Below are 27,739 nucleotides of genomic sequence, written 5' to 3' on the forward strand. Positions count from 1 at the left end.
GGCAGAGCGGCCATCACCCATGCTAATGCTAATGCTAAGTTCGTGTCTGAATTGAAACAGTGACCAACAGGCTGTGGTGATTTATTTGGTGCTTTCAGGAGAACTGGTGTGACTGTTTAATGAGCGTCAGGAACTTTGACTATTTTTACATCTTAATTGACTTAAATAGATGTTTGCAATGTGCTGCTATCTGCTCTGACATTTCATATTGAAGAAGAACATCTTCGGGTTTTCTACCAAATCTAAGTTGAGATAATGAGTCATAGTCGAATTTTATTTCCTGAGTTTTGGGAAATGAACACATAATAGCAAATCAGATTTTCCATTTTTTGATTTCCAAATGGGAAATGAGCCGTCTCTTGTCTTTTGTCTACCAACATCGAATCGGATAAAGGAAGTTGACTCATTTCCCATTTTTTGATTTCCCAAAAATTCAAAATGGGCAATCCATTTAAAAAAAAAAAAAAAAAATTAAAATGGAATGCCCAGAGGGTGCAAAAGACCAACGGGTAACTTGTTTGATTAAGTTGACTGATGAGAAACTTTTGGAATCTCACTGCTGCAGTGGCCGGTTGGTGTTGAGTGTTGTCTTGTTTGAATTCATTAAAACTGGGTTATTTTGCAGGTATAAAATCTAAGAACTCCCATCCAGACATTTTAGCTGTTATGATCTTTTTTTTTTTTTTTTTTTTACAATTTTAGCAAAGTTAGCTTTTGGAGTCAAATGAGGAAACAGACTCCCCCCCACAAAGTGTCATCCAGCGTGTGATTGGCTTATTGTTCTCTGACAAAACTATTTCCTCTTTTCTAGTTATATTTTGCTGTTTTGACTTTTGTTTGATGATACTTGTTTATCGCTACACTTCAGTTATTCCAGTTTTAAAGGTTTGGGACAGATGTTTCAGTTTCAGAATGGACATTTTTTTTCATGACAAATTATTGATCTTTAATGACAGAATCACAGTTTTTCTTGTAGATTTTCCATCAAAGATTTTGTATTTTCATTATATATACATATTTTAAAACTTGTTGTTTAGACATTGAAATTCAACAAAAACAACAACAACAACAACAACAACAAAACTAAATAAAACCATCATTATTTAGATATATTTGCATTTAATTGATGTAAATATTTTTCTCTTGAAATTTTATGAACTTTGATTTCAAACTGTACTCTTGTTTCATTCTAATAAATTTACATTTGGTCTAAAAAATTTTAAATGTATCTAATTTCGACAATTTTTTCCATGTGAAGGTTAGTGTCAGTATCAGAAATTAAATGTGAATTTACACCTGGTATATTTTAAAGGTGCCTTAAGGAGTTTGCACGTTTTATGCGAGACAGCGCCCCCTGCAGGCCTTGGGCGTAATGCAGCTTTGTGAAAAACTGTGGCTTGCGTGCACGGAAGAGGGGGACTCCGTCTTCGCTCGTTTAGAAGCGCTCAAGTAAGATTTAAGTTTCTTTTACCTGGTGGAGTCTGTGCTGGAGCTGTGGCAGTGCTAGAAGCCAGTTTTTTCTTACTTTCTGGAAGATCCTGCTCAGTTGTTGGATCCTGCTCAGTTGTTGCTCACTAAGCATCTGGCGGAGTAATGGCGGACAAAATGAAACCTAACCAGCCGGAGCGCACATTACGTCATTCCTTTCAAATTCTCGCCCATAAAATTCTGGTGCCGGACCGGCACTGCAACTTTCAAGTGACAATTTAGCGCTGTTAGAGGTACTTGTAATGAATATGTCAGGGCACATTGTACACATCATTAAAAATGTGTAACATATTTATGGTGGAAAATAAGTATTTTTAATGTTGTAAAACTCCTTAATGCACCTTTAACTAATTCCATCAAATAAAAATAGACAAATTACTGTAGATGTACAAACTAACCAGATCTGACAGAATCATAACACAAATGTGAAAAAATCCCTCAGAGGAAGTCACAGTTTGTAAGTATAAAAATTCAGCCTGACTCTTTTGAATATATATTAAGCTATTTTTTACATTTTAAAATTTTTAAATATTTTCTGTAGATTTAAATTTACTTCTTTGACAACGTTTTAATAATCAATCATGAGCTTTTTAACAACATGTCAAGCATAATTTGGTTACTTTTTACTTCAACGTGTTTTATTTAAATAAAGTTTTTTTTAAGTTGTGAACATTTACAAAAACATTGTGTAAATTTGCACAAATTTAAACAATTGTGGTCGAGAAATGGGACAATTATTAATTATTGTGAAAATGTGCTTGAACTGGATGTGAAAACTGGAATTTCAGACTAATCTCACACACACACATACACACACACACACACACACACACACACACACACACACACACACACACACACACACACACACACACACTATGTCACATCTAATTTGTTTGTTCTGAATGTTTGAACAAAATCTCAGTTTAAGATCAACATATTTATAATTTTTCATTATTTTTATTGTATAATCTGAATCGTGTCCAAAACAAACAAACACACAAATAAAGACATCTGGAGGCTGCTGGAGTGAAGGCGGAGCAGCGCCTCCTGGAGGTGTCTGAACAAAGTGTCGTAAAAAAGTTTCATGCTCAGTTCCTCTGACAGAGAGGAGGAGGAGGAGGAGGAGGAGGAGGAGCGATGTATGAGAAAAGGTGAAAGAGAAGCATCAGGAGGAGAAAAGAACAGGAAGAGAGAAAGGAGGAGCAATGTGTGAGATGAGGTGTGAGAAAGAAGAGGAGAAAGGAGCAGGGGGAGTGAGAGAGGAGGTGCATTTCAGTCTGACTCTTTAAAAAAAGTCTGGAGCTCCACCTTGTGGTCAGTTATTGCAGAGGAGGAGGAGGAGGAGCAGGAGGTCAGCCTGAGGCTGTGCTCTCTGAGTGGAGTCAGTAGGAGGCGCTGCAGCCTGGTGGCTCCTCCCTCAGGTGATGCGTTCAGGTGCTCTCCGGTGTTCAGAGTTCTGCTGACAGCCTGAAGACATATCTCCTTCAGTTGCCCCTCCACCTCCTTCCTCCTCCACCTCCGAATGACAGCAGTCCAATCAGAGGCCTCGGTTTGGATCACATGGAGGTCAGTCCCAGACCGCCGGCCTTGCTCATGCACGGTAGACCCTGAGCTACCACCCGCCCATTCTCGCCTCCTCCTGCTCCGCCCACTCCTCCTCCGAACCCCCCCGCGGCCGCCGCGGCCGCCGCCGCCACGCCTCCTCCTCCTCCGGCGAGCGCGATCCCTCCCAGGCTGGTGCTCATCATGGCGGCGTCAATGAGCTCCTGCAGGAGGAGGAGGAGACGCAGTGTGACGGAAATGATCAGAGAGTGATGTCTGAGCTGGGGGCGGGGCTTAAACATTAGGACATTTGTATTGGCTGCTGTGTGGGGACAAAATGCAATATGACATTAAAGGCTCTTTTAGCTTCAAGGCTAACTCCTCTAACTTGGAGGCTAACTCCTTTAACTTCAAGGCTAAGTCCTCGAACTTCAAAGCTAACTCTTTTACCTTAACAGGTGCGTCGTGGGGGGAATGAGCTCCCCCCTCACACATTGCAGGTGAAAGTCAAATAAAAATTCCCGAATCGTTTTAAATAAAACATGTTTGACCACCGGAGCAGCAGAATCAAACCGAGCAGCCTCGCAGCGTGCAGGATGTTTGGCTGCAGGAGGTCCTGATGGAATATTTATGGATGAGCATCAATAATTTATCGGACAGGAGTAAACGAGTCGCTCTTCCTCTGCTGATCAGGAGCTGCAGTGCAGGTAACTCTGCTCTGCAGCTGCGATCAAACCCTCCCTCTGAACAATTCCATCAGTTTATCTAGAAATCCACAGGAAGGGTGACCTTTGACCTTTAGTCACTTGAAAAAAATTCTTGTTGTAAAAACTTTCATGTGAACTTCATACAAGCTTGAATGTGAATTTTACCATGAATGTAAACGTCATTGTGAACTTTGTCATAACGTTTGTGGTAAACGTCACCGCAGTGGCGTTGCACTCTGACCTTCATCCTTCTGGATTCGATCCTGGACTTGTAGCAGAACTCGACCAGTGCCACCAGCATGGCCAGGCCCAGCCCGCCGATCAGGATGTAGAAGACCCCCGCCACGTTGCTCAGACTGAGCGCGCTCGTCTTGTCCTGCGTCGACGCAGAAGGGGCGGAGTCAGGGGACGGCCAATCAGGGCTCAGACGATGACGGCATCGCCGACTGAGCCGGAACGTTCTGATAGAGGGTTCAGAGTCTGGGACTGGAGCGGCGACACAGACGCTCGCATCTGGTGTTGAATTTCATTCATGAACCACAAGAATAAAATCTCCCAAATCTGCTAACTGCTCACTAAAGGTTGTATTTTTAAATTGGAAGAAATAAAGTTGAAACTTTCACAATAAAGTGAAAACTTTTGTTCACATTTCGACCTCAAAACTTTCTTGGGAAACACAAGTAAAATAGATTTTTCCCCAAAAAAATGTCTGTTCATTTCATTCATACATTTTTTTGAAGTTACATTTATTTTAAGTTCTGTTTTTAAGAAGTGGTTCACGTTCCCAGGGGCTTCATGGGAAGATCAGCTCATCTGTGTGTCCTGGAGTCGCAGCTTCTGACCTCTGACCTCTTTCATGCAGGCAACTTCAAACAAGAGGAAGAAAATTCAATAAAATTTCTAATCTTCGCTTTCAGAATAACAGAATTTCAGAATAAAAGCAGACGGGAGCTGCCTGATTGGCACTGGTCCCTTTAATCGGGCATGCATCTTGCTGGGATCTTGTTTGGGGGCGGGACTTAACTTTCTCATCCAATGGCATGCTGCCTTGTAAAACACACAAAAGTAGGGGGTGGGCTAGGCGGGCGGGGCTTATCTCCCACAGGAAGTGATGTAGGCCTACCAGCTTTCCTCTCCAAACTGTCGCATTTGCCTCGAGCTACCAGCTTCTTCAACATAGGAAGTCCCTTTGAATTAAAATTCAGAATTACCCTATTTCAAAACTAAGTTTTCTTTTCCTTTGATTGTCTTAAAAAAAATTTATGAAAAACGAATCAAACAAGACTGGACAGGACTAGAAGTAGAAAAAAATCTCAAGTGAAACTCGACAACATTTAAATATCAACACTGGATTAAAGTTAGATCAACTAAAGCTACACTAAACTTAAAACTGGATTGAAAGTAGATGAAAACTAAAAGAAAATCACAATAAAACTAAACTGAAATCACACTGAAACCCATCTAATACTTCAATTACATAATGTGCGTAGAATGAATGGAATCAAACTACAAAACAATTATGCTTAATATTAATAAGATTTAGTAGTAGACTAACACTGAGTAACAATCAGACTTGAACTGGAATAAAACCAAATTCAGACTTGAGACTCATTAATACTGGAACTAGACTGAAATCCCACGATAACTACAGCAAAACATCATAAATCTATACAAAACGGAACTAAAACTAAAGCCATCTGATCTAAAACTAGCTCCAAGTCTAAAATAGCTTTATAATTTGTAAATAAATGTAAAACTCATAGTTTCAAATCTGCATCACAATGAGCCCATATGAACTGGCCTAACCTTAATGTGAAATAACTCAGACCTGAACTGCTCTCTGTGTCCACATGCAGAAGTGTTCAAAGAGCAGCCAGAAAGCGTGAACCTCAGACTGGAAGTGGCGACTGGAGCTTCACACGGACTGTTTTTTTTTTCTTTGTGGTGGAACACTGAGGGAGCAGCCGAGGTGAAGCCGCAGAGCGAGCGGCGAGTCCGGCTCTCCACTGACTGATTTCCCTGGTTTTAGTCACGCTCTGGTTCTCAGAACAGGAGGTACACGACAGATTGGAGAGCAGCGTACAGTGTGTGTGTGTGTGTGTGTGTGTGTGTGGGGATGGGGGTGGGGGTGGGGGTGGGGTCATCAGGGCTGTTAGCCGTGGCAGACGGAGGCTGAGAAAATCAGACTTTTTCCATGTGACGTGGTTTTCATGTCTCTCTGCGACTGGGTTTGTTTTATTTTCCTCATTTTTCTTCCTTTAAAAGTTACACTTGTGACTCTAGTCAGAAAGTTAAAAATCAAAAAAATCTAACTAGCCAGTCTGACCCACCCTGTAATACCACCCTGAACCAGCAGGCGGTGCAGTGAGACACTATTCCTGAAACCAGAAGAAAATCCGAACACCAAACAGAACCAGAAACGGAACCACAGAGACTTACTGCTGCCACCCAGTGTACCGGAGCGGTATTACTCAAATCCACTTCCGGTCCTCGAGTTGGCCCAAAGGTCACCTCGCATAAATTCAAACTAAGCAGCTTATCTTCTCAATTTTTCCACTGGGGGTCGCAGTACTGATCTAAAAGGGTCTAAAAGGCAAAAAGGCAATATCAAAAAAATTTTTTATGTTGCCTTTTAAATTTCAGTATCAATATTAGCTAGATTTTTTTTTTGTTTGTTTGTTTTAGTTTTTCATTAAAACTTTTATACACTGCTGGTCGTAAAACAGACCATTAAAATTCAGCCAATGAATGAAAGAATTTTGCTGACATTGGGAGTTTTAGCATAGTCAAAGACTTTAAATTTCTGAAAACGTCACAGAAATCGCCTTTTTCTCAACTCGTCCACCAGGAGAGGTTAGAAACTCCTTCAGAATGAAATAAAAATACATCGGAGCCCCACAGATACACCCTGAAAACAAAAACTATTCAAGATAAAAGCTTCCACTTTAAAGGAGGAGCTAAGAAACCTGATTTCAATGTTTCTTTTGATGTTGAGAAACTAACTGAAACTGATTTTAAAATGAATTAAGAGTCTAAAAGCAAAGTTCTATTCTATTCTATTCTATTCTATTCTAGAATAGAATAGAATAGAATAGAACTTTGCTTCTATTCTATATTATTCTATTCTATTCTATATTATTCTATTATATTCTATTGATTCTAGAATAGAATAGAATAGAAAACTAGAATAGAAAGCTATTCTGAATTGATGTAGAATTTAGCTGAAAAAATACTAAAAAAGGAAAATGGGTCCAAAACCCTTCTGAGTTTTAAAGCAGCATCTGAATCAGGGTGAAACCATCTGTTGCCATGATTTTCTCATGGATCTGTCACCATAAAGATATTTTCCCTCTACTTCAGTGTGTTTGGGTTGAACTAAGGTAAAGAACAGGCAGGTTATGAAACTAAAATGAACTTTGAAACAAGTGTAACTTAAGTTTTATTTGTGAAAGTGTTGCATTTTTAACCATAACTCACAGATGTTTTATAACATCTGAACATTTAAAAAGGTAATAATTAAATCAACTTAAATCCAGGAGATCTGAAAATAAAAGTGTGATAAATCCACATGAGGGGAGGAAGGAGTTGTTTCTGTTTTTTTTATTTTCAGAGGGATCCTGCTGGGGTCTGATGGAGGGGGGTGGGGTCGGGGTGGGGAGAGGAGGGGTACCAACACATGAGCTGGGATCAGGCCGGGTGGCTGGATGACTGACCTTTCTGCCGGAGTCCTTGTGTCCACACTCCCCCTTGTCATACCACCACTTGTTTTTCAACTTGTCTAAGACGGCTTGTTCATTGAGCTTCAGTACTGCTAGGTTTACTGGGATTCTTCAGCGTGGGAGTGGGAGGGAGGGGGATGGGGGGGGGGGGGGGGGGGGGGGGGGGGGGAATAACATAAATAACATTATGCACCTCCATGTTATCTTATGTTATTGTTCAGCTGCAGCTCAGAGAGGCACCGGCAGCGGAGGAGCCGCTCTACGCTAACGGAGAAGACGAGGACCAAAGAACAGAGAAGACGACGGACAGAGAGGCACGAGCACACGGAGAGAAGACTGCTCACAGAGTGTCAAAGTGATATGTGTTAATACTCCATCTAGCTCGGCCTGGCCTGACTCCCTACGCACGAGATGTGTATTACGATATCACTTTGGGTAACCGGCAAGAGCAGAACACACTCCCACATGTCCCCCGCCTCGTTCTGCAGGAGACCGGCCCAATGTCAGCTGTTTACAGCGAGAGCAACTCACTGGTCACACCGAGTGCTTCACACACTCCGCTAAGTGGATAACTGGCTTATTGTAGCTCTATTTCCTTCAGAAATGACAACACTGTGGGCCGAACATGTTGGATTGAAGATGATCTGTCATCTGTTCAAATCTCCAAGAAAGTGGCTCAGGATTAAGAGGCAGTAGATTGAGGTAAAAAACCAGAGACCACCACAGAGAGTGAACTTACGGTGGTTTGTGAGGACTCTGAACGTCAGAATGTCCGTCTCAGTGAAGCACTCGGTCGATCAGAGTTTCACAAAGACCAGCACGAGTTCTGATTGGTCGCTGAGTGAAGGGGAGCTGCGGGCAGTTGCCGGTTACCCGGTGTGCCTGCGGTTAGCGGTCGTTAGCGGTCGTTAGCAGTTGTTAGTGGTTGTTAGCGGCTGTTAGCGGTTAGGGGTTCGGGTGCTCTGACCTTGGAGTCCCCTCCCCCGGCGCCGCACTCTCCTTTGTCATACCACCATCTGTTTTTCAATTTGTCCAACAGGCCCTGCTCGTTCAGTTTTAACACTGCCAAGTTTACATGGTTTCTACCATGAGGGGAGAGAGGCAGGCAAGGGTTAATGAGACGATATCATCATCATTATCATCATCATCATCATCATCATCATCATCATCATCATTGCAAAACAGATCAAGATCACCACATCATCATAGTCATCATCACCTTTCACCACCATCAAGTTCATCACAAAATCTTCATCACCACCACCAACCACACCACCATCACCATCATTATCACCATTAGAGCTGCAACTATCGAGTATTTTTGGAATTGAGTACCATGTTGATTATTTCTTCGAGTAGTCGAGTGCTCTACATTTTGGGCTCACGTGGTGCGCCTTCCATCCATGCACACTGATGCACGCATCCTCGGGGAGCTTTTCTGTTGCTCCAGAGTGTTTATCTGCTCTTTTATTCCAGAACATTTATAGAAAATGAAGCACATACATTGTTAGTCTATTATCATTTAGTATTAGAGTTAATTTAGCCTTTTCTGTTTCTGAATCGCGGGGCGGCACCCGAGCGATTACACTTTCACTCTCACTTCTGTCGGTAGACCTTCTCATCCCTCCCGACAATCTGCTCTCTCCATCCACCAGTTGTCCATTCTCTGGAAGTGTTTGTAGCAACAGCCTGATTACTTCAGAGTCACTTTACTGCATGTTTTTTTTGCTGTGGCGATCTGGTTCAAGTGTATACCGGCGTGACCGGCACGTACACGCATCGCAGTCAAAAAATTAGGGCTGCGCGCGAACGTCCGCGGGTCGATCTGCACAGACCCCAGCGGACAGGAATTCATGATGGGACAGGTGTCAGTAACCGGTTCGGCATCGCTTGGATGTGTCGGGCAATCACAACAATCCGGGTGACACACACGCACACCACATCTTTCTCTCTCTCCCTCACACACAAACGTGCGCGCGCACCTCATCGCCACGTGAGGTTAACTAAACGAAGCCTCGAGGTATAAAATTTGCCTCGATCATTTTTTGTACTCGAGGTACTCGAGTTACTCGAGTAATAGTTGCAGCCCTAATCATCATCGTCACCAAAAACATCATCAAGACAACCACATAATGACAACCTCCAGGGATTTTAACAACCAGTGCTACCAAGCATTCTTATAATTATCATCATCATCATCATCATCATCACCACCATTATCACCAAAACCACCAACATCACCACCTAAACCACCATCACACCACCACCACACCACCATCATCACCACCACAACAGCACCATCATAATCACCACCACCACAACTACCACTACCACCAACACCATCACACCATCACCACCAACACCCTCACACCACCCCATCACACCACCACCACCACCACCACCACTACCATCACCACCACCACCATCACACCATTATCACCACCATCACATCATCATTATCATAATCACCACCACCACAACCACCACTATCACAACCATCACCACAACACCATCATCATCACCACAACACCACCATCATAATCACCACCACCACAACTACCACTACCACCAACACCATCATCACCATTAACACCATCACCACCACCACCATCAACACCATCATCATCACCACCACCATCATCATCACCATCAACACCATCATCATCAGCACCATCGCCACACCATCAGCACCATCACCACCACCACCATCAACACCATCATCATCACCACCACCATCATCATCACCATCAACACCATCATCATCAGTACCATCGCCACACCATCAGCACCATCACCACCACCACCATCACCACCACCATCATCGATTATACCCCCCGCCCCCACAAACAAACACACACATTCCTCACCCTCTTTGTAAAAACCAGATGATTTTCCCTCTTCATAATTTCTCATTCCAAACAATTAAAACTGAGTAGCAGTAAACATTATTTTTCATTAGAAATGTAAGAAAGTTGTGTGACCTTTTCTTCATATTTCAACATTTTAAAAGTTGCTTGTGGGATTTATCTTCTCAAAGGTTTTTCATTGCACTTTTTTTTCTTTTTCTACATTTTGATGATTTTTTTCGACAGTAAGAGAAAGAATCACTGGTTTGCACTCATCTAGCACGTTTGACCTCTAATCTCCAGCCCGTCTCCATGGTGACGGGCTGCAACGGTCAAAGGTTTCATGCTGGATGATGAGCTTTGTAATGAGTTCTGAGATGCCATGTTGGCGGACGGAAACCAATGACATGTGTGACCAGCAGAAACAGAGCCCTGTTCCAACCTGATGTGCAGAACAGACGAAGAGTTGGCCTCAACTCCTCATGATCAGGTATTTGACATTAAAGAAAGACAAATCACATCTTGGAACAGGACTCTCCACTGACCCACAGCAACAGATGGGGGCGGAGCATCGTGCAGCTATGAGGAGGTCGATCGATTTGGCGAACGTGGAGCTGGTGATACCTAGGCAAGTGATGAGAGAGAAGAGGAGTCCGAGTGCTGCTGGCAGGTAAAGCACCAACACACTTTTTTTTTTTTTTCACCTCCTGTCTCACTCTGAAATCGTCCTGAACACAAAAGGCTTCGACGCGGCCTGACCTCCGATTCCTCCTCGCTTCATCGAAGACGACAGAAAACATGCAGCTGCTCGCTGCTCTGACGGTTCTCTCAAAACAAAACACATTTACTGAAAACACCCGTGTGTTAATTCCGTGTCTGACCTGCAGGCGGCGCCGTCACGGCACACAGTGAGTCGATGATGTGGGTCTGAACTTACAGCGGAAATGCTACTTGTTACTTTGCTGTTTTACTTCCTGGTTGTAGATGTAAGAAAAAAAAACATGAAGAGGCTACAATGTTACACTGAGCTGTCCACAGCTGTTCTACACATACGAGACAGTCAGTCACGAAGCTAAACAAGTTAGCATGACGGAGCTAGCATCATCTCCAAGCTTGTGCTAATACAAGGTTTTACCTGACAGCAGCGACACTTACAGACAGACAGACGGAGACTCAGAGCGCTGGCGAATGAAACACAGGCACGTTTAGAGAGCGAGAGCTACAGACAGGTACAGATAGACATGTACAGGCATGTTTACACATGTACAGACAGACAGGCAGGAACAGACAGACAGGTACACATGTACAGACAGGAACAGACAGGTGTGAACAGAGACAAACAAGAAGAGAGAGAGACAGACAGGGAGACAGATTAACGAACTGACAGACATACAGCTACAGACAGGTAGACAGGCACAGACAGACAGGCACAGCGAACAGTGTAAAACACAGACACGTTGTGGATGCTTGAGAGTAAAACGCATCTTGAATCAGATTAGTGTGAACAGGTGCCAGTACGGTTCCCTGAGGAACACCACATCTAATTGTTACGGAGATTAAAACAAAAAAAAAAAGAAAGCAACATTGTAGCATCTCTTTTCTTATTCATAATTTTAATTCACAAAATGATCAATCAATTTCTATCAATCAGTCTCTAATTTCTAATTGGATTATTTCTTATGAATATTTATAAAATTTATTTTTTTTGTTTCAACCTGATTCAGCAGTAAAAAAACAAGAATTTCAGTGATCCCAAAACAAAAACCCTGCTGGACTCCACAAGCTGATTTAAATTAAATCACTGAATTGCACTAATTCAGAGGTTTATTCAGTGATCTCGCTTTGGACGCAGGGTGAACACCGGGAGGCGACGTAGAGCTATGGAAGTTGGATGATTGCTGATTGATAAACAAATGATTTATGGTCACTCTGAAAAAAAAAAAAACTGGACTCTAAGAGCAGTGGCGTTTTGTCTTTTAAAGTTAATTCACAGGCTCTGCCCACATTTCCCACAAAAACACAGGACACACACAAATAACACACACACACGCACACACACCAGGATGTACCTGAGGTGCGATCCTTTGGGCGTGGCCACCCCGTAGCCCTTAGAGTCCAGGTTCCCGCCCACCTTCATGGTGTCGCAGGGCTTCCTCTGCTCGATGTACTCGTTCATGGACGACTCCAGCAGGTAGGCGTACTTCCCCTTCGCCTTCCTGACTCGGATCACGCCCTCTGTGGTGCTCTTCACGAACACTGACGGGTCAGCGCTCTTCATGTAAGACCACATCTTCTCGAACACGGCGATCTTTGACCGCTGATGAACCAAACCAGAGAAATTCATCTGATCAGACTCTGAGCTGATTTACATATTTTACTGTCACTCTCTCCTCATGTTTAATACAATATTTATCATGTTCATTACATATTATGAAAAAATTTGGAAGACTTTCATTCTGCTCCCAGTTTTTGATAGAAGGGAGAGAACGTTTTCCGATTGGTCAGTCGGTGTGAATGTTCAGGGAAAGTCCTCGCCTTGAAGAACTCCTTGGTGGAGCCTCCGTCCAGAGTCCCGTAGGCGATCTCCGTCTGCTTGGCCAGATCCTCGGCGCTCTCGATGGGCGACACCATCCTCTCCACGGTGAGGAAGGCTGCCAGGTTGGCTGTGTACGAGGAGATGATGATGAGGGTGAAGAACCACCAGACGCCTCCCACGATCCGGCCGGAGAGAGACCTGGAGAGAGAAGTCACACCAGAATCCACTCATCAATTTAGAAAATACAACATCAAACATCAGCCTTTAAAACACAGATACTGCTGTTACTGTTACTGAGAGGCATTTCCTCAACTGGCTCCCCACGGCTTTTCTTGGTGGACTTTATAAGACCAGTTTTGTTTTATATATCTTCTGTTCTGTTTGAGGAGAACGTGGAGGTTGCTGACACATACAGATATACAACAACAACTGTGTTTATTAAACGCCGTGAACCACTTTAATTTAAACTGGTTCACGGTTCTCTGCTAAAGGTGTCTGTGTTGTAACAATTTTTTTCACCTTTCAGTAGTTTCATTATTGTCTTAGAATATATGAGAAAATCCTTCACCAACTTCCTTCTTATTTAATTCTGTTCCTGTGGAGGCAGGTCACAAAGACAAATACATACAACACTGGTAAGCAGTGTGAAGCACTGAAAACCCTCATTTAAATACTCCTCAGTGAGCGTGGCGTTACTCTTGGTGTCATTCTTAGTTCATAACATGAAAATTTATCTGGGCGAGTGTGTAATTGAACACGTTTAAAATAGAATCTGTGCGAATCGGGCCCACTGTCTAATGCAGGAGTTGGGGGGCGGGGGGGTTCGTACAAAATCGACCAATCACAGTCTGGTTCTCATTCCTAGTACATCCATTATTTAACGGGCGTAGGAGCTGGGTGGGAAAATGATGACTCCAGGTTTATCGAATCTCCTCCAACGGCTCTGACGTGTTTATAGAGGGAGACAGAGCGGGGCCGACAACATAACACACACACACACACACACACACACACACACACACACACACACACACACACACACACACTTTTATCAGACACAAAGATTGTGTGACATGCTGCCGGCTTTATTGTATGTTAGCGCTGCATTTGATGCCTCAGGCTGTTTCTATTCTGGATCTGCACTGTGTGTGTGTGTGTGTGTGTGTGTGTGTGTGTGTGTGTGTGTGTGTGTGTGTGTGTGTGTGTGTGTCTGTGTGTGTGTGTGTGTGTGGGGGGGGGGGGGGGGGTTGTAGTTGCTCTGGCGGGGGCAGGTGGGGCAGGTGGGGCAGGTGTTGTACCTCGGGGAGATGTCGCAGCCCTGCTGCATGAAGGCTCCGAGGGAGAACCAGAGAGAGTTAAAGATCCCAAAGTCATTGGTGTGTTCTGGATTCTCCTTCTGCTGGACCTGAGACTCTGAAAACCCTGCAGACACACCAGAGACACACTGAGGAAGAGCAGGAGGAGAGGGACGATGACGATGATGATGAAGGTGCAGTACCTGGAGAGTGTGGGTCTTCAGTTGAAGATGTGGCCGGAGCTCTTCTGGAGTTGGATGAAGGCACTGTTTCCTCCTCATCGTCGGACTCCTCTCCTTTCCACTCATACGGACTGAAGCGACTCACCTGCCAGACACAGCACAGGGTTTATTCTGAAATCTCCTCCAGCGGGGGGCAGCAGCGAGCTAGAGGACCGTGGCTTGACCGTGGCGTCCTCTCTCTCACCAGGAACAGCACCACGCTGACGCCGATGTAGGCGAAGACGATGCACATCCAGATCTCGTAGGCCAGCGGGTCGAGGAAGGAGAAGACCCCCGGCTTGGACTTGGTGGGCTTCTTGATCATGATGGAGATCCCCAGAGACATGAAGGGTTTGGTGAAGTCGATCACCTGCTCTCGCACCAGAGTGATGGTGAGCGGCGCCACCGCGACATCCGCCTTCTGCAGGGTCGGGGGGGAGGTACTGTCACTGCATGAACCTCACTCAGCCCCCCCCCCCACCTCCATCAGACTCACCCCGTACACCAGCTCGCCCACCATGCCGTTCCACATCTTGGTCTCGGCGTCCCGGGCGCCGTACTTGCCGTCGCCCACCAGCTGCAGGCGGTAGGCGAAGCCCATGTGCTTGGCGATCTCGGAGGCCAGCTCGGCGCAGTAGCCCTCGTACTTGTCGTTTCCAACCAGCTGCTCGTGGTTCTTCTTCAGCATCATGTACGGGGCTTCCTGCGGTCACACAGATGGACGTCGCTATGCTTCCGTTCGCTGGGTAACCATGGAAACAGCGGCCACTCGCCGCCTTACCAATATAGTGGTGACGACGTAGGTCCTGTTGTGGATCCCGTGGAAGTCCTCCAGGATGGGTCTGTAGGACGCCGTGTTGACGTAACCTCTGCGCTCGTTCCAGAAGCCGATCTGAGCGACGACACGGAAAAACTTCAGCTCGACATTAAGGAGGTTTACTACTCACTCAAAGCATGCAACATAGCCTGGAACCAGGACTGGGTTAACCCGAACATAAAACCTAAAACAGCACCTTTCTGGGACCTGCAGGGCTCAGCTCCATCACAGTCAGAGTGAAGTTTGTGCGCTGACCCCGCTCGTCAAACTGTACGTGACCTGTCAGACCCTCCAAACGCACCTGGAGACAAACAACACACACGCCTGGTTATAGGCGCAGTGAAACGAGAACTACCAAGGTGTGTGTGTGTGTGTACCTGCTGCAGCGCCCTCTGGATGTCGATGCCTTGTCCCCACGGGGCCGGCGGGTTGGCCAGACACTCGCCTGCGTTGCCGCGGCGAGAGATGTCAATCCGCTGCCTCCGCAGGTTCTGAAAGGCCGTCGCCATGACGGTGACGCCGTCGTAGGTGAGGGCGCCTGTGTACTGAGAGGACGACAGGAAGTTGTACCGTGTAGCGCTGCAGTAACCCCCAAACGTCACCGCCGTACTGCAGGACTACACAGCAGTGTGTGCGGCTGTATTTCTGTGCAGTACTGAGGTAAAGTGTTGTGATGTGCTACCCGTAGCCTCCGGCGGGCCAGCTTCAGGTCTTTACTGTCGAACTCCATCCAGTCCTGATTGACCTTCATCACAGCGGCATCAGAGCGATTGACCAGCTGGAAGCCCGTCACGTTCGGAGCCAGCTTCTGAAACTCTGTCACGTTCAGGTCCAGGAAGCCCTGACAAAAACACACACATGCACACACACACACACACACACACACACACACCACACACACACACACACACACACACACACACACACACACACAGACACACACACACGCACACACACACACACGCATGCACACACATGCACAAGCACACATACACGATTATTGTTTTAAACAAGCAATATTGCAATAATTAATTTTTTTTACTTTTAGATGTTTGTGTAGATTTTTCTTTCTCTGTCTCTGTCTCTCTCTCTCTCTCTCTCTCTCTCTCTCTCGCTCGCTCCCTCCCTCTTGCTCTCTTTCATCAAGTGCACAGACAGAGATCCAGACTCACCAGGTTGGCCAGAATGTAGTGATAATTCTTCAGGTTTCTTTTCTGAGCTGCGATCTGGTGCAGAGAGAAATGCAGAGTCAGAAGTGTGTGTGTGTGTGTGTGTGTGTGTGTGTGTGTGTGTGTGTGTGTGTGTGTGTGTGCGCGCGCGCGCACTTCCTTCAAAAAAGCGACAGAAAGAAGCGTGAGAGACTTTCATCAGATTCAGGAGTCAGCAGATGATGATGGAGGGGAAATTGAGGAGAGGAGAGAGAGGAGGAGGAGAAACTGTCAAAAACTCACTCCTGTTCATCCCTCCTGCCTCCGGCCCATCTCCTCCTCCACCTCCCTCGCTCCACCTCCCCCTCCTCGACACTAAACCCTGGTGTCGGTGTTCTCCCCTGCAGACTTTGAGCAGCCAGACGTCAGCAGACGTCTGGAAGCGGCCCAAATCCTTCCAGGTCGGATTGGGATCGGCACTAATGTTTTCGACAACAGATCAAAGAGAGCACTGGAAAAATGAAAAATTAACCAGTGTGTCCTGCAGGAGGTGAATATTTACTGAGAGAGGAAGAAGCAAATCTCTTTTTCATATGAAGAAAACTGAAATGAATAAAAGCATCAAACGGAGAGCTGAAACTCCTGAGAACTGCACTGAGAACAGGACTCTCGGCTTCAGGACCCAGTAGGCAGAGACGGGCTGAAGAACTCATGGTGAAATGAACCATCCTCATCCCGACTGACAGATTATAATGGATTACCAGGTTAAAGATGGTTTACCGGGTAATAAGGAATGATTGGCCAGGTTCCCATGCCCACCTCTCTAACCTCTAGGCCACCACTGCGCCCGGTTTAGCAAGTTGACGATGTTTCCCGGGGAGAAGAGAGTTTACCAGGTTGAGGATGGAGTTGAGGCGCTCCAGCTCGCAGTCGATGACGACCTGGAACTCCTTCTTGTAGTCCAAATCCGTCAGCAGCTTGATGAAGGACGCCTCAGTCAGAGTGTCCAGGTTGACGGAGGTGACCTGCCAGGTACGCTCCGCCGCCGTGTCCAGGATCCTCTGCAGCACCGACAGGCCTGCACACGCACGAACACGCACAAACATGCACACACAGAAAAAACCATTTCAAATTCAAATAACAGTCTTTTTTTTGTGGATTTGATTCGGCTGTTCATGACACACTGAACGGGACCCAGACTGGATCCCTGAGGAACTCCAAATCCCCTTGTTTTCCAAGAACCTTCCACTTGTTTCCAAACAGAGGAGATGTTTCTCATGAATGCTGAGCGCCGCACTGTCAGACCGCTTCTGCGTCCCCGAGGTCCAGCTCGGCCTCATCATCTCTAATCATGCAGCGATTAAAATAAAAAAAATCATCTCATGCCAGCCAGTTAGGCAGACGAACACAGTCGTGGCCTCGTCCCTGTTTTTAAAAGAGAGAGGCAGCTGCTTGTTAGCATCCGCTCTGTGACGCTGTTTACAGCTGCTGCTAATGCTCAGAGCGGCCAGTCAAGTGTGTTAATGACAACGTACAGACTACAATTACAGACACAGCGACTGACTGTGTGTGTGTGTGTGTGTGTGTGTGTGTGTGTGAGAGAGAGAGAGAGAGAGAGAGGCACAAAGAGAGCAGTAATAATGAGAGATGTGAGATATAAATAGAAACATACAGGGAGAGTTTTATACATGTGGACACTAATCTGTTCTTTGTACTGCTTCTAATTTCCATAAACATACAGAGTTCATGTTATTTACGATTAAAGCAGCGAGCAGGGAGAGCGGAGGAGACGCAGAGGAAAAGAAGGGCACAGGAAGAAAAAAGAACAGAGGAGGAGAGAGTGGAGTGGAGGACTGAGACGGAGCAGGAGAATAAAAGACAGAAAATAAAAGTGAGACACAGATAAATCGTTGAGAAAAAGAACCAACGAGTCCAGATGGGAGAAAGTGCTGTTTACCGCAGATCAGAGCCAGAAACAAGAGCAGAGCTCCACCTGAGCTCCAACACTGCTGAAACTAATTCTAAAACCGGAGAAAAACATGTGTAAACACTGGATACCATACCACTGGATAATACCATTAAACAATGTGAAACACATGTGGGCAAAAAAAAAACCCAACAACAAACAAATACAAAGAAAACAATGGAAGCAAAAATGGACAACAACAGTTAAGTTAACAAGTCAACAAGAAGGAAAACACAAACTGGACATCAACGAAAGTTCAACATGACAAATATAAAGAGTCAAAAATAAGAAAACAATGGTCCTTGACAAAGTGACTGCACATGAACATGAGGTGAAAATCTGACCATCAACACAAAAACAACAGGACAAAATGAGATGGACAGCAGGTTAACAGCAGGTGGACGTCAGTCCAACACCACATCTTCTGTTCTGAGTCTTCATCGGCACGGTGTCAAGAAGCAGCAGGGGTCAAGAATGGATCACACGAGGTCGGGGGTGGTCGTCTTTACTCAAGCGGGAAACCTGACAGCATGCCTATCGCCCCCTACAGTCAGTGACGAGACGTGACCCCAGCAGTACATAGATTAGAGTTCTGTTCATGTAAATTGGGACAAAGACAAGAGTCCAATTAAAGCGGCTGTGAACACATTGAGTGAGACTCAAAACCCACATCGCTGAGAGATCCACCACAAACACACCACTAAATATATCCAGCACTTTATTTTAAGACTCCTCAAACATCACACACAAATATATCTTCAAACTGACATCTTCAGAGACGCTGACAGGAGGAGAAGAGGAGGAAAAAAGGAGAGATGGAGGAGGAGAGGAGGAGAGGAGAGGCAGAGCTGTCTCCATAGAAACATGACAAGGGACAATTATGGGATGAGTCAGGGTGGAAAAAGTTTTTCTATCTGTCAGTGTGTTTGGATAAAGGTCACTTGCACACACACACACACACACACACACACACACACACACACACACACACACACACACACACACACACACACACTTTATGTATATGTGTGTTAGTGCACACTGACCGGTTATGAACCTAAGGAAACCAGGAAATTGTGAAATGTGTTTTTCTTGAAGTTTCATTACCCTCCACTCAATAACCAGATTGACCCCGCCCCTCATGTTGCTGATTGACCGCGCCCCTCCCGATGCTGGTGAACCCCTCGGAGAGGCCACCTGCCGCCTACCTGAGTCAGAGCTGTACATGTAGACGAAGCGGTCCCAGCTGAAGTGCTCCAGCAGCGCCATGAGGGGCTCCTGCAGCGGCGGCCGCAGCTGCAGCACGAACTGGTTGTTGGTGTGGACGGGAAACGACGGCGTGACGAAGCAGACGTGCAGCGAGCCGCAGAAGGACATCAGCATGTTGACGGTGCGCCGGTCGTACAGCCCCATGATGGCGTACACGCCCTTGGAGAACTGGGAGCAGACTATAGGGGGCGCAAGAGAGTTAGAGTTACCCTGAGCTGTTCACAGCTGTTCTACAGGTGGCGGGAGCAGAATGCGTGCTCGGTCTCCACGTCCTGACGATGCGACTCGTTCTGAAGTTGTCCACAGGAATCCAGGTCAGAGGAAGAGTGGCGCTTCTGTTTTTCATTAGACGTGTATTTCTGGTGGATATTAATAAAAGCGCTCTCCGCTTCCTGTGACACGCCTGTGATGTCTTACACTCTTAATCCTCCACATCTGTCACACAAAGCCATTGTTTCATCTGCTTCACTCTTTGTTTTTAATCCCGCCAGCAGCAGAAAGCTGCGTTCGGTAATAAGCTAACGGACGATAAGGCGTCCTTATCTGTGGAGCTGCTGTAAATCCCTCCACTCACACAACGGCTCTAATCTAATTACTCCGCATGCGGAGCTCCTTTACAGCTCGGGATTAAGTCTGAAGACGGAATAATTCTCTCTGCTGACGAAGCAGCATTACGCCTGTAAAGCTATTCGGCATCTCTGTGGAAGAACATCCGCTGCCTCGGCACCTGGAAATCCTCAGGTAGAACCACAGGAAGAGCCGTGACTACCTGAGGCCTCCTTTACACTGCGAGGGTTTCACCTCAAGAAAGTGTGGCGTTTACACTTCAGAGTCTGGAAAATGATGTTTTGTAATTCCACTCCGTTCCAGCAGATGGTGCAGTGAGTCCCTGTCCTCCTTCGTGTGTGTGTGTCCTTGTTGCAGCTTGTATTTAACTCCATCAGGCTCCTCGAAGGAGCAGTCGAGCGCCATAAATAACCCCACCCCCGCGGGTGGTGCTATCATGCCAACAATAGCCGTCAGCCCCGGGGCTAGCGCTATCATGCTAACGAGGTGTCTGTCTCTTAGCATTAGGGCGGAGGAGGCGTTGCTCCTCTGCGGGAGGTGACAGACGCGGGGAGCTCGGGGGACTCAGCGTGGAGGTCACAACACGCGGCGGCGATGGGGCCCAGATGCGCGACCCCCGGGAATCGAACATCTGTCGCCTCTGTCATCAATGAGGCCCCGAGAGCGGGAATCCACTTACATCTGCCCCCATTACTGCCCCATTACGTCTGCTCCATGTCCAACGGTCTGTCCCGCTGCTGTACAGAGCCACGATGTCATTACTGATCGGAGGGTAGTTTTATTGGTCAGTGTGTGAAACGTTGAAAGGGAATTTAAATACATGCAAAAAAAAAAAAAAACCCACTAAAATTTAAAGCACGAAAATGAAAGTTGCTGCTGAGGACAGCAGACAGACACAGAAGAGAAAACAAGGCTGTAAAAGACTGTGTTCCTTGTTTCTACAAAGACTCAAATTGGAAGTATCAACAAATCAACCTCAGTTTTCATCTGCTCCACGGTTAAAATCAGTGGCTGTCAGTTCACACCTCCACATGGATGAAGGTCGGCCGGAGGCTCGGCGGTCTGCTCTGCTCTCCGAGGCGATTTAAAAACAAACTGTGAGTCCGATCACACCGAGAGTCAGGCTGGAGGAGAGAGGAGGAAGACGTCCACGCTGGGCAGGACGCTGTGTGGACGTGGAGTCAGGACTGTGTCCACGGAAGCCGTTTGAATCCAGAGTGAGTCCGGGGCGAGAGTGACAGCAGTCCGCTGTGACAGGAGGTGAACCTGAGCGAGGAGGAGACCAGCTGACCTCCTCCTCCTCGCCTCCTCGGGCTTTCAGACCAAGTTTTATTTAAACGGCGACCTCAGACGACAAACACAACACACGCCGCTGGGCCCACAGCTGAGGCTGCGTCTCCTCCTCCTCCTCCTCCTCCTCCTCCTCCTCCTCCTCCTCCTCCTCCTCCCGCTCATTCACATTCTCACCTTTCCTCATCATGACCCGTCTCCTCTCAGGGAACAGGAGAGGCAGCAATGATCAGAATGTTCACTTCTTGTTTGCTTTCACATTTTATCACAGATTTTTTTTTAATCAGTAAAATCCTAAATAAGTTATTTTAAATCCATCTGTGTTTATTCAAAATGAATTCTGAAATTTTGTATGTATTTCGTTTATTTTTTTAATTTTCATCTCAGTAATTGATTGAAGAAGCAACTTTTTTCTGGTTAAAACTGTTTTAAATACATCATCGACTCCATTTGCAGATTTCTGTCTTATTATACAGCTAAATCCTCCATTCTAACAGTGAAATAAACTCAGCGTTTGTTGGAGCAATAAGGGGAAAAAAGACAAACTTCGGTTTTCCCACAGTTTTTAAACACCAAGCTTTATATTCATCAACCCAAGCGATGCGATCTCATCCTTTTCATCATCAGATCTGTTCGCATGCTGCTGTTTATCATTGATATGTTAGGCAAATTAGAAATAAAGCAACTAAGAATGCCTTATGTTTTGTAATTAATGAGTAAAATGTAACAGAAGCTCCTCCTGTTTGAGTGTTTTTAGATCTGACACGAAGACACAAAGACAGAACAAGAAGTGCAGAGTGACTGAAGCTATGAAAGCTATGAAGCTTAAGCTGCGGTGCGAGGAAACCTGGTTCAGAGAACAGAGTCAAAGAATAACAGAGGGAAAGATTGTAGGACAGCGCCAGAGTCAGACAGTAACACATGACACTTTCAGCCAAAATTCGATTCTTTTTCACTGTAATGTCAAAGTGTTTCCATGGCAACTGCCCAATGACACCTGTGAACCAGAGTTTCCATGGTAACAGCCAGTAACAGCTGGAAATAACAATAATACTGTCGTTAAAAAAAGAGGAGTGTGTTTCTGCTGCAGCTCTGCAGTCTGACACTTTCTGCGCTCTGAGACGAGAGAACTGCAGCAGAACAGACAGGATCAACTCTGAACGCCGACAGAACACACTGTAGATACTGTAAACACACAGTGTGTGTCCACTACACACACGTACTGCACAAACAGCTGTATTTAACACAACACACGTACGCCACTAACAACTCACCCACAGTCTGCATGTGAGGCGTTCATGGAACGCTGCATTTTCTGTGAGAGGCTCAGCGCACGTCTGAAAAATGCACCATCTTTGAGTCTCTGGCATGAGAGGCGTCCGGAGCACCGACGGTTCTGCAGCAGAACCTCGCTCACGGAGCACGACCCAGAAAAAAAATCACTCGTCTCCCATTCAGATCTGCTGAGTCGTGTTCAAGACACTTCATCACCACAGAGAAACTTCTACACTCTGAACCACTAAAGAAATCAGAGAGAAGCCGTGTCAGACGGAGGCAGGGCTGCAGTGTGTGTGTGTGCGTGCGCACTCTGCCATTATCAAAGTCTGCTAAGTGAAGTGGGAGTAGACGAGTTGCAGAATGAGCACTTGAGGGCAGAGAGCGGAGATCACATGACCCTCGGGTCACGACCTCACAGCTCCTACCATCTCCAGCTGAGGCTTCGGCGTGCGCACTACGTGCACGTGGTTTAGCCGTGCCACAGCGTGCACGTTTTGTTGCTCAGTGGGCAACAATGTCGATGCGCATGTTGCAACATCTGGTGCGCACCTTGTTTGGTGTCCACTGTGTGTGTGTGTGTGTGTGTGTGTGTGTGTGTGTGTGTGTGTGTGTATACGCTTTTTGAAGTGCACGCTCTGTGGTGCGCACATGATTTGGCCTCCACATTGTGCGGTACGCCCATTGTGTTTGTGCACATCGGATTAAGTGCACATTGTGCACGTTGTGTGTGTGCACATTGTGTTTTCTGCGCATGTTGGTCTCTATGGTGTGCCCATTATGATTGGTGAGTGTACGGTGTGTTTGAAGTCGTTTGACGTGAGCGTTGCTTCGTTGTGCACTTTATCGGCGTGCACGTTGCAGCGAAGTGCCCTCGAATGCCTCGTGCGCGGCTGAGCGGACTCTTTGTGCGCGGCGCGCTGCATTCAGGTGTAAGAGCGCCGGCTGGTAAACTCGCAGCAGAACAAGGTCAGCACATTGTAGTGTGAAGCTCCTGCACGGTTCTGAACGCTCCCCGGGGCCGCGGTCCATTTAGTGCTGCTGTCTGCTCTTTTAAAGCCCGCCTCCGTTTACCGCTGCGAGCCCCCAAATCCCACCTCTGCTGAAAGGAGTCTGAACGGAGCGCTGACCTGTGAGGGAGCGCTCAGTCGGAGCGAGCAGCAACCCCGGCGCCATTTAAATAAAGACGTTCTGTCTGCTCAGATCACTCACACTCGCTCAGTCCTGCTGGAGCTCCAGACATTTGACAGAATTCCCCTCTAAATGTGGACTTCGTCCGCTGCGGCGGTGAACTCACAAGCGTAGGTCATGGCGAAGCTGCTCCCGGTGTCCACCATGTCCACCTGGGGCACCAGTTTGGGGACGTCCTGATGCTGCGCCAGCGCGAACCGAAACACTTCGTACTCATGGGAGCCGGTGGGGAAAAGTCCTCCTGTCGTGGGGGGCAAACAGAGACAGATGTTGAAGGCAGTTATCACCTGTTGTGAGGCTGGGTAAAAACAATCAGAAGTCTGAGTCCCCGTTTACAGCAAAACCTTTCCGGAGAAAATGCAGCATTTTTGTGTTTTTGGTTTAGAAAAGTTGTCAAAAATCTTTCCCCCTTTTCCATGGCGATGGAGCAAGCACCACTGTCATGTAAACACCCCAAATGCCCTCGAAGATCGAGTAAAACACATCCACATTTTGATTGATTTTCATGTGCTTGACTTGAGGTTTCAGGGTTTTGTGGTAAATTTCACAGTTGAGAGATCAGGACAGAGACACATCGTGTTGTTCTGATTCCATTCTGAAATTCCAGAATCTCACAATTACTGAGAATCAATGATGAACATTTAAATCACTGAAATCAGTGAAAATCACTCTTGTCTTGGGATCTGAGGTGTGCTGAATTTTGAGTTTGGCTAGATGTTTTTACATTGAACATTGCTGTTCCCATGACTACCTTCACCACCAGAGGGCGCCACAATACTTCCCTTCTGTTCCCAGCAGGGTTCGCATTGTCAACCCTCCTGTGACAAGGGCTGGAATTCACTATGATTCAATGAAAACTTTCCAGAAAGTGACGTGACATTGAGTGTGTTGGATTTGAACATGTTCCTATTTCTCTTCTTTACAGTGAAAAAAAAATCTGTTTATTTGTACTTTTCCTATCAAAATGACAGAAAAAAACTGTAATGTATCTTGGTTCAGCAAATTAAATTCAGGATTTTCAACACTCAACGCTCTCAACACTTTGTCTCAGTTTGTCCATGATGAAAAATCATCACAAAAATCTACGTTTTCAAAAGATTGCAATTTTGAAAAATATTTTTTTTAATCACTTGGAAAAAAAAACTGTAATCACAATTAATTTTTTAATTATACATATATCAATTTTAAAAATATACATCTCAAAAAGAAAAAAAGGTTTGATTTTCTGATTCATTATAAAAACCAAATAAGGATTTTTTAAACCACTTTCACTGATCGGAACTGGTCAATACGAAAAAGATCGAAACTGACAGAATAATGAGATACGGATGTGGGGATTATGGTTTAAAGTACTTATAAATTGATTTATTTTGTTGTTTGTGCAATCCTAAAAAGATTTGAACAAAAAAAATATCTTACTTTAAATCGTCATCTTCAAACATTTTCAGATTTTTTTTTTTTTTTTTAATTCCTCTCTCACGTGCTCTCTTTTTACGCAGACTTCATTAAAACCAAGTGAAATGACTGCGGTCTGATAATAACACCTGCTGACAGCCCCGAGTACCGGAGCACCGGGACCGGGGCCCTCAGGATCGGGGCGCGAGCACCGGGGCTTTCCCGGGAGCGCCAGGTTTTACTGGCGGGAAACATCAGTTTCGCGGTGCAAGAGGCGCGCGTGGAGGCTGATGAACGGCGCGAGCGCGCGGTGACCGGCGGGAGCGGTGACGTTAAAGTGGAGGCTGCAGGTGGAGGGGGGAGTCCCCGCGGCTCCCCCGCAGGGTCCCGCAGGGTCCCGCAGGTTACCGGAGCCGTGCGGGGCGCCGCGCACTCACCGATGTTGATGTTACTTGGGAAACTTGTGCCGCTGCAGAGCCCGGTGAGGAGGAGCAGCAGCAGGAGCGCAGGAGCCGGGGGGAGCCCCGGGGGGAGCACCGGGGGGGGCACCGGGGGGAGAACCGGGGGGCTCCGCATGTTTCCTCCAGCTGCTGCACCGACGGGAGACGCGGATCCACCGGAGCAATCCCATTCACGGCGGGGCGGCCACTGATCCACCGCAGCCCGGACACGCGCTCACACATCCACCGGCGGCGCGCTCCGGTCCTGTCCGTGCGTGTGCGCTGCGTGCGTGAGCCAAACCGTCTCATCCAACATCCAGAGCCGCAGCAGAGCTCCGCCGCGCGTCCCGACACACACCGACTGACGGCCGGAGAGGAGCTGCTCCCCCTCTCTCACACACACACACACTCCGAGAGAGAGAGAGGCACACACACACACACACACACACACACACACACACACACACACACACACACACACACACACACACACACATACACACACACACACACGGAGCTGGTGTGTTTCTGTTGTGGAGGTGAAAGCGTCTTGGTTGTTAAGACGTCTGAAAACTAAGTGGCACAGACACATCTGTGCAGTCAGCACAAAACAACCACACACACGTACACAGTCACACACCGTGTGTGTATGTGTGTTAGTGCATGCACACTGACTGGTTATGAAAGAAACCAGGTAGAAGTGTAGTTGTTTGTTTGTTTGTTTGTTTGTTTGTTTATTGGTCAGGGTCTTTTCTGTCATGTAGAAGTGTTTTTGTTGCAGCTTGTTTGTGATGTTAACATACAAACTGATCACTTTTCACTCTTTTTTCCAATAAGTGAAAATACACCTGGAGAGAGAGTGTGTTCACTCAACAGTTCAGCTCAGTGTCAGGAGAACCTGCTTGTTACATTTATATAATAATGGCTTTAATTCTGTTTGTCCCTCTGATTCCTCTGAGGAACCAAGCGTGTGTCCCCTGAGTTCCACCCTCTCTTGCCTCCCTTCATTGCTTCTGTCATCATTTCTATCACCACTAGAGGGAGACGTGTCCAGGCGCGTGGGCAGGTGTTTTCAGTAGAGAGGGCTGGCATCTGAACGAATGAAGGAGTGGCGTCAATGCATTTTTTCCCCTGCTGTATAGCGCGTCGCCACTCAGGCTACTGGCTGGAAGCCAAATAAACATGAAGAAGTTCTAACAAATTCACATTTTGTTACATTTTTTTCTCCATAAGGAGGTCGGCAGCAATTCACCATGTGACAAGAACAGACGAGAACAAAAACACTTCCACAGCAGTAAATTGCTGCCATTTTGAGCGCTGCCCTTGGTGCTGAAAATGTGAAAAAACAGTCAGGTGGGTCTATACTCCAAACCTCACTACCTCTGACATGACAGGTAGCAAGGATAGGGCTCCTCAATGTCTCCGCCACCGGGAACACTGTTCTTTCCAGTGCGGGCAGAATTGGCACCAACTGACTGCTGCCCGCAGCTCCCGCAGTATTCTGAGGAGACAGGGTGGTGCTAAGCTGCTAGCTGATGTAACTTCAGTTTCAGATGCCACAATGTTGTTTTTACATTTGTCATCCTCGGGAACATTCGATTTTGATTTTTTTGGAAGTATTGCCTGTGAAAAAAATCTGATATTCTGTTCTGTTTGCTGTCTGCCATCGTTGTTGTTTGATTGCAAAGAAGCTGCTTCCGGGTGAGGGAGGAGTTTCCTCAACAAACAATTTAAATTGAAATTTTTTTTTAAATAGATTTTTCCACGTGTCCCCACAGCTCTGTGTAAATCCACTCCACACATACTTTATATATATATATATATATATATATATATATATATATATATATATATATATATATATATATATATATATATATATACATATATATATATTTTTTTTTAGTTTACAGTCGACGCTAATGTAAGGTGCTACAGCTTGCCACCGCCACCAGGGGGGGCTGCAGCCCTGGCAGAACCCCCCCTCCCGCGCTAGTGGACGTGTCTCTTCTGCCATTCAGATG

The 27,739-nt window shown here is 46.2% G+C and overlaps 1 protein-coding gene across 4 annotated transcripts; it reads right to left on the bottom strand.

Annotated features, from left to right (window-relative positions):
- Positions 1-2,463: 2,463 nt before the first annotated feature.
- On the bottom strand, positions 2,464-26,049 carry LOC115395341 (glutamate receptor 1-like). Of its 4 annotated transcripts, none has more exons than XM_030100841.1 (18): positions 25,713-26,049; positions 23,987-24,121; positions 19,497-19,736; positions 17,216-17,400; positions 16,347-16,400; positions 15,857-16,015; positions 15,552-15,719; positions 15,371-15,475; positions 15,139-15,270; positions 14,854-15,060; positions 14,563-14,778; positions 14,340-14,463; positions 14,140-14,263; positions 12,841-13,039; positions 12,375-12,622; positions 8,427-8,541; positions 3,982-4,116; positions 2,464-3,257 (listed from the first exon to the last, which is right to left on the bottom strand). In XM_030100841.1, the coding sequence occupies exons 1-18, from the start codon at positions 25,849-25,851 to the stop codon at positions 3,048-3,050; spliced, it is 2,895 nt and encodes a 964-aa protein (XP_029956701.1). In that variant the 5' UTR covers positions 25,852-26,049; the 3' UTR covers positions 2,464-3,047. The 4 variants fall into 4 exon arrangements, with proteins under 4 accessions (XP_029956701.1, XP_029956702.1, XP_029956703.1 ...); XM_030100842.1 differs by lacking the exon at positions 8,427-8,541 and adding an exon at positions 7,454-7,568 and having other exon boundaries at positions 2,465-3,257; positions 15,139-15,249; XM_030100843.1 differs by having other exon boundaries at positions 2,465-3,257; positions 15,139-15,249.
- Positions 26,050-27,739: the final 1,690 nt, after the last annotated feature.

Source organism: Salarias fasciatus, chromosome 10 (assembly GCF_902148845.1).
Source record: "Salarias fasciatus chromosome 10, fSalaFa1.1, whole genome shotgun sequence".
In the NCBI taxonomy this organism is placed as follows: Eukaryota; Metazoa; Chordata; class Actinopteri; order Blenniiformes; family Blenniidae; genus Salarias; species Salarias fasciatus.

Excerpts from the sequence above, each read along its gene's own strand:
- LOC115395341 (XM_030100841.1), bottom strand. The coding sequence starts at position 25,851 with ATGCGGAGCCCCCCGGTTCTCCCCCCGGTGCCCCCCCCGGTGCTCCCC. Across the intron at positions 12,623-12,840 it reads CCACCAAGGAGTTCTTCAAG|CGGTCAAAGATCGCCGTGTT; the intron begins GCGAGGACTTTC and ends TTGGTTCATCAG. Across the intron at positions 4,117-8,426 it reads CCGGGGGAGGGGACTCCAAG|GACAAGACGAGCGCGCTCAG; the intron begins GTCAGAGCACCC and ends GCGTCGACGCAG.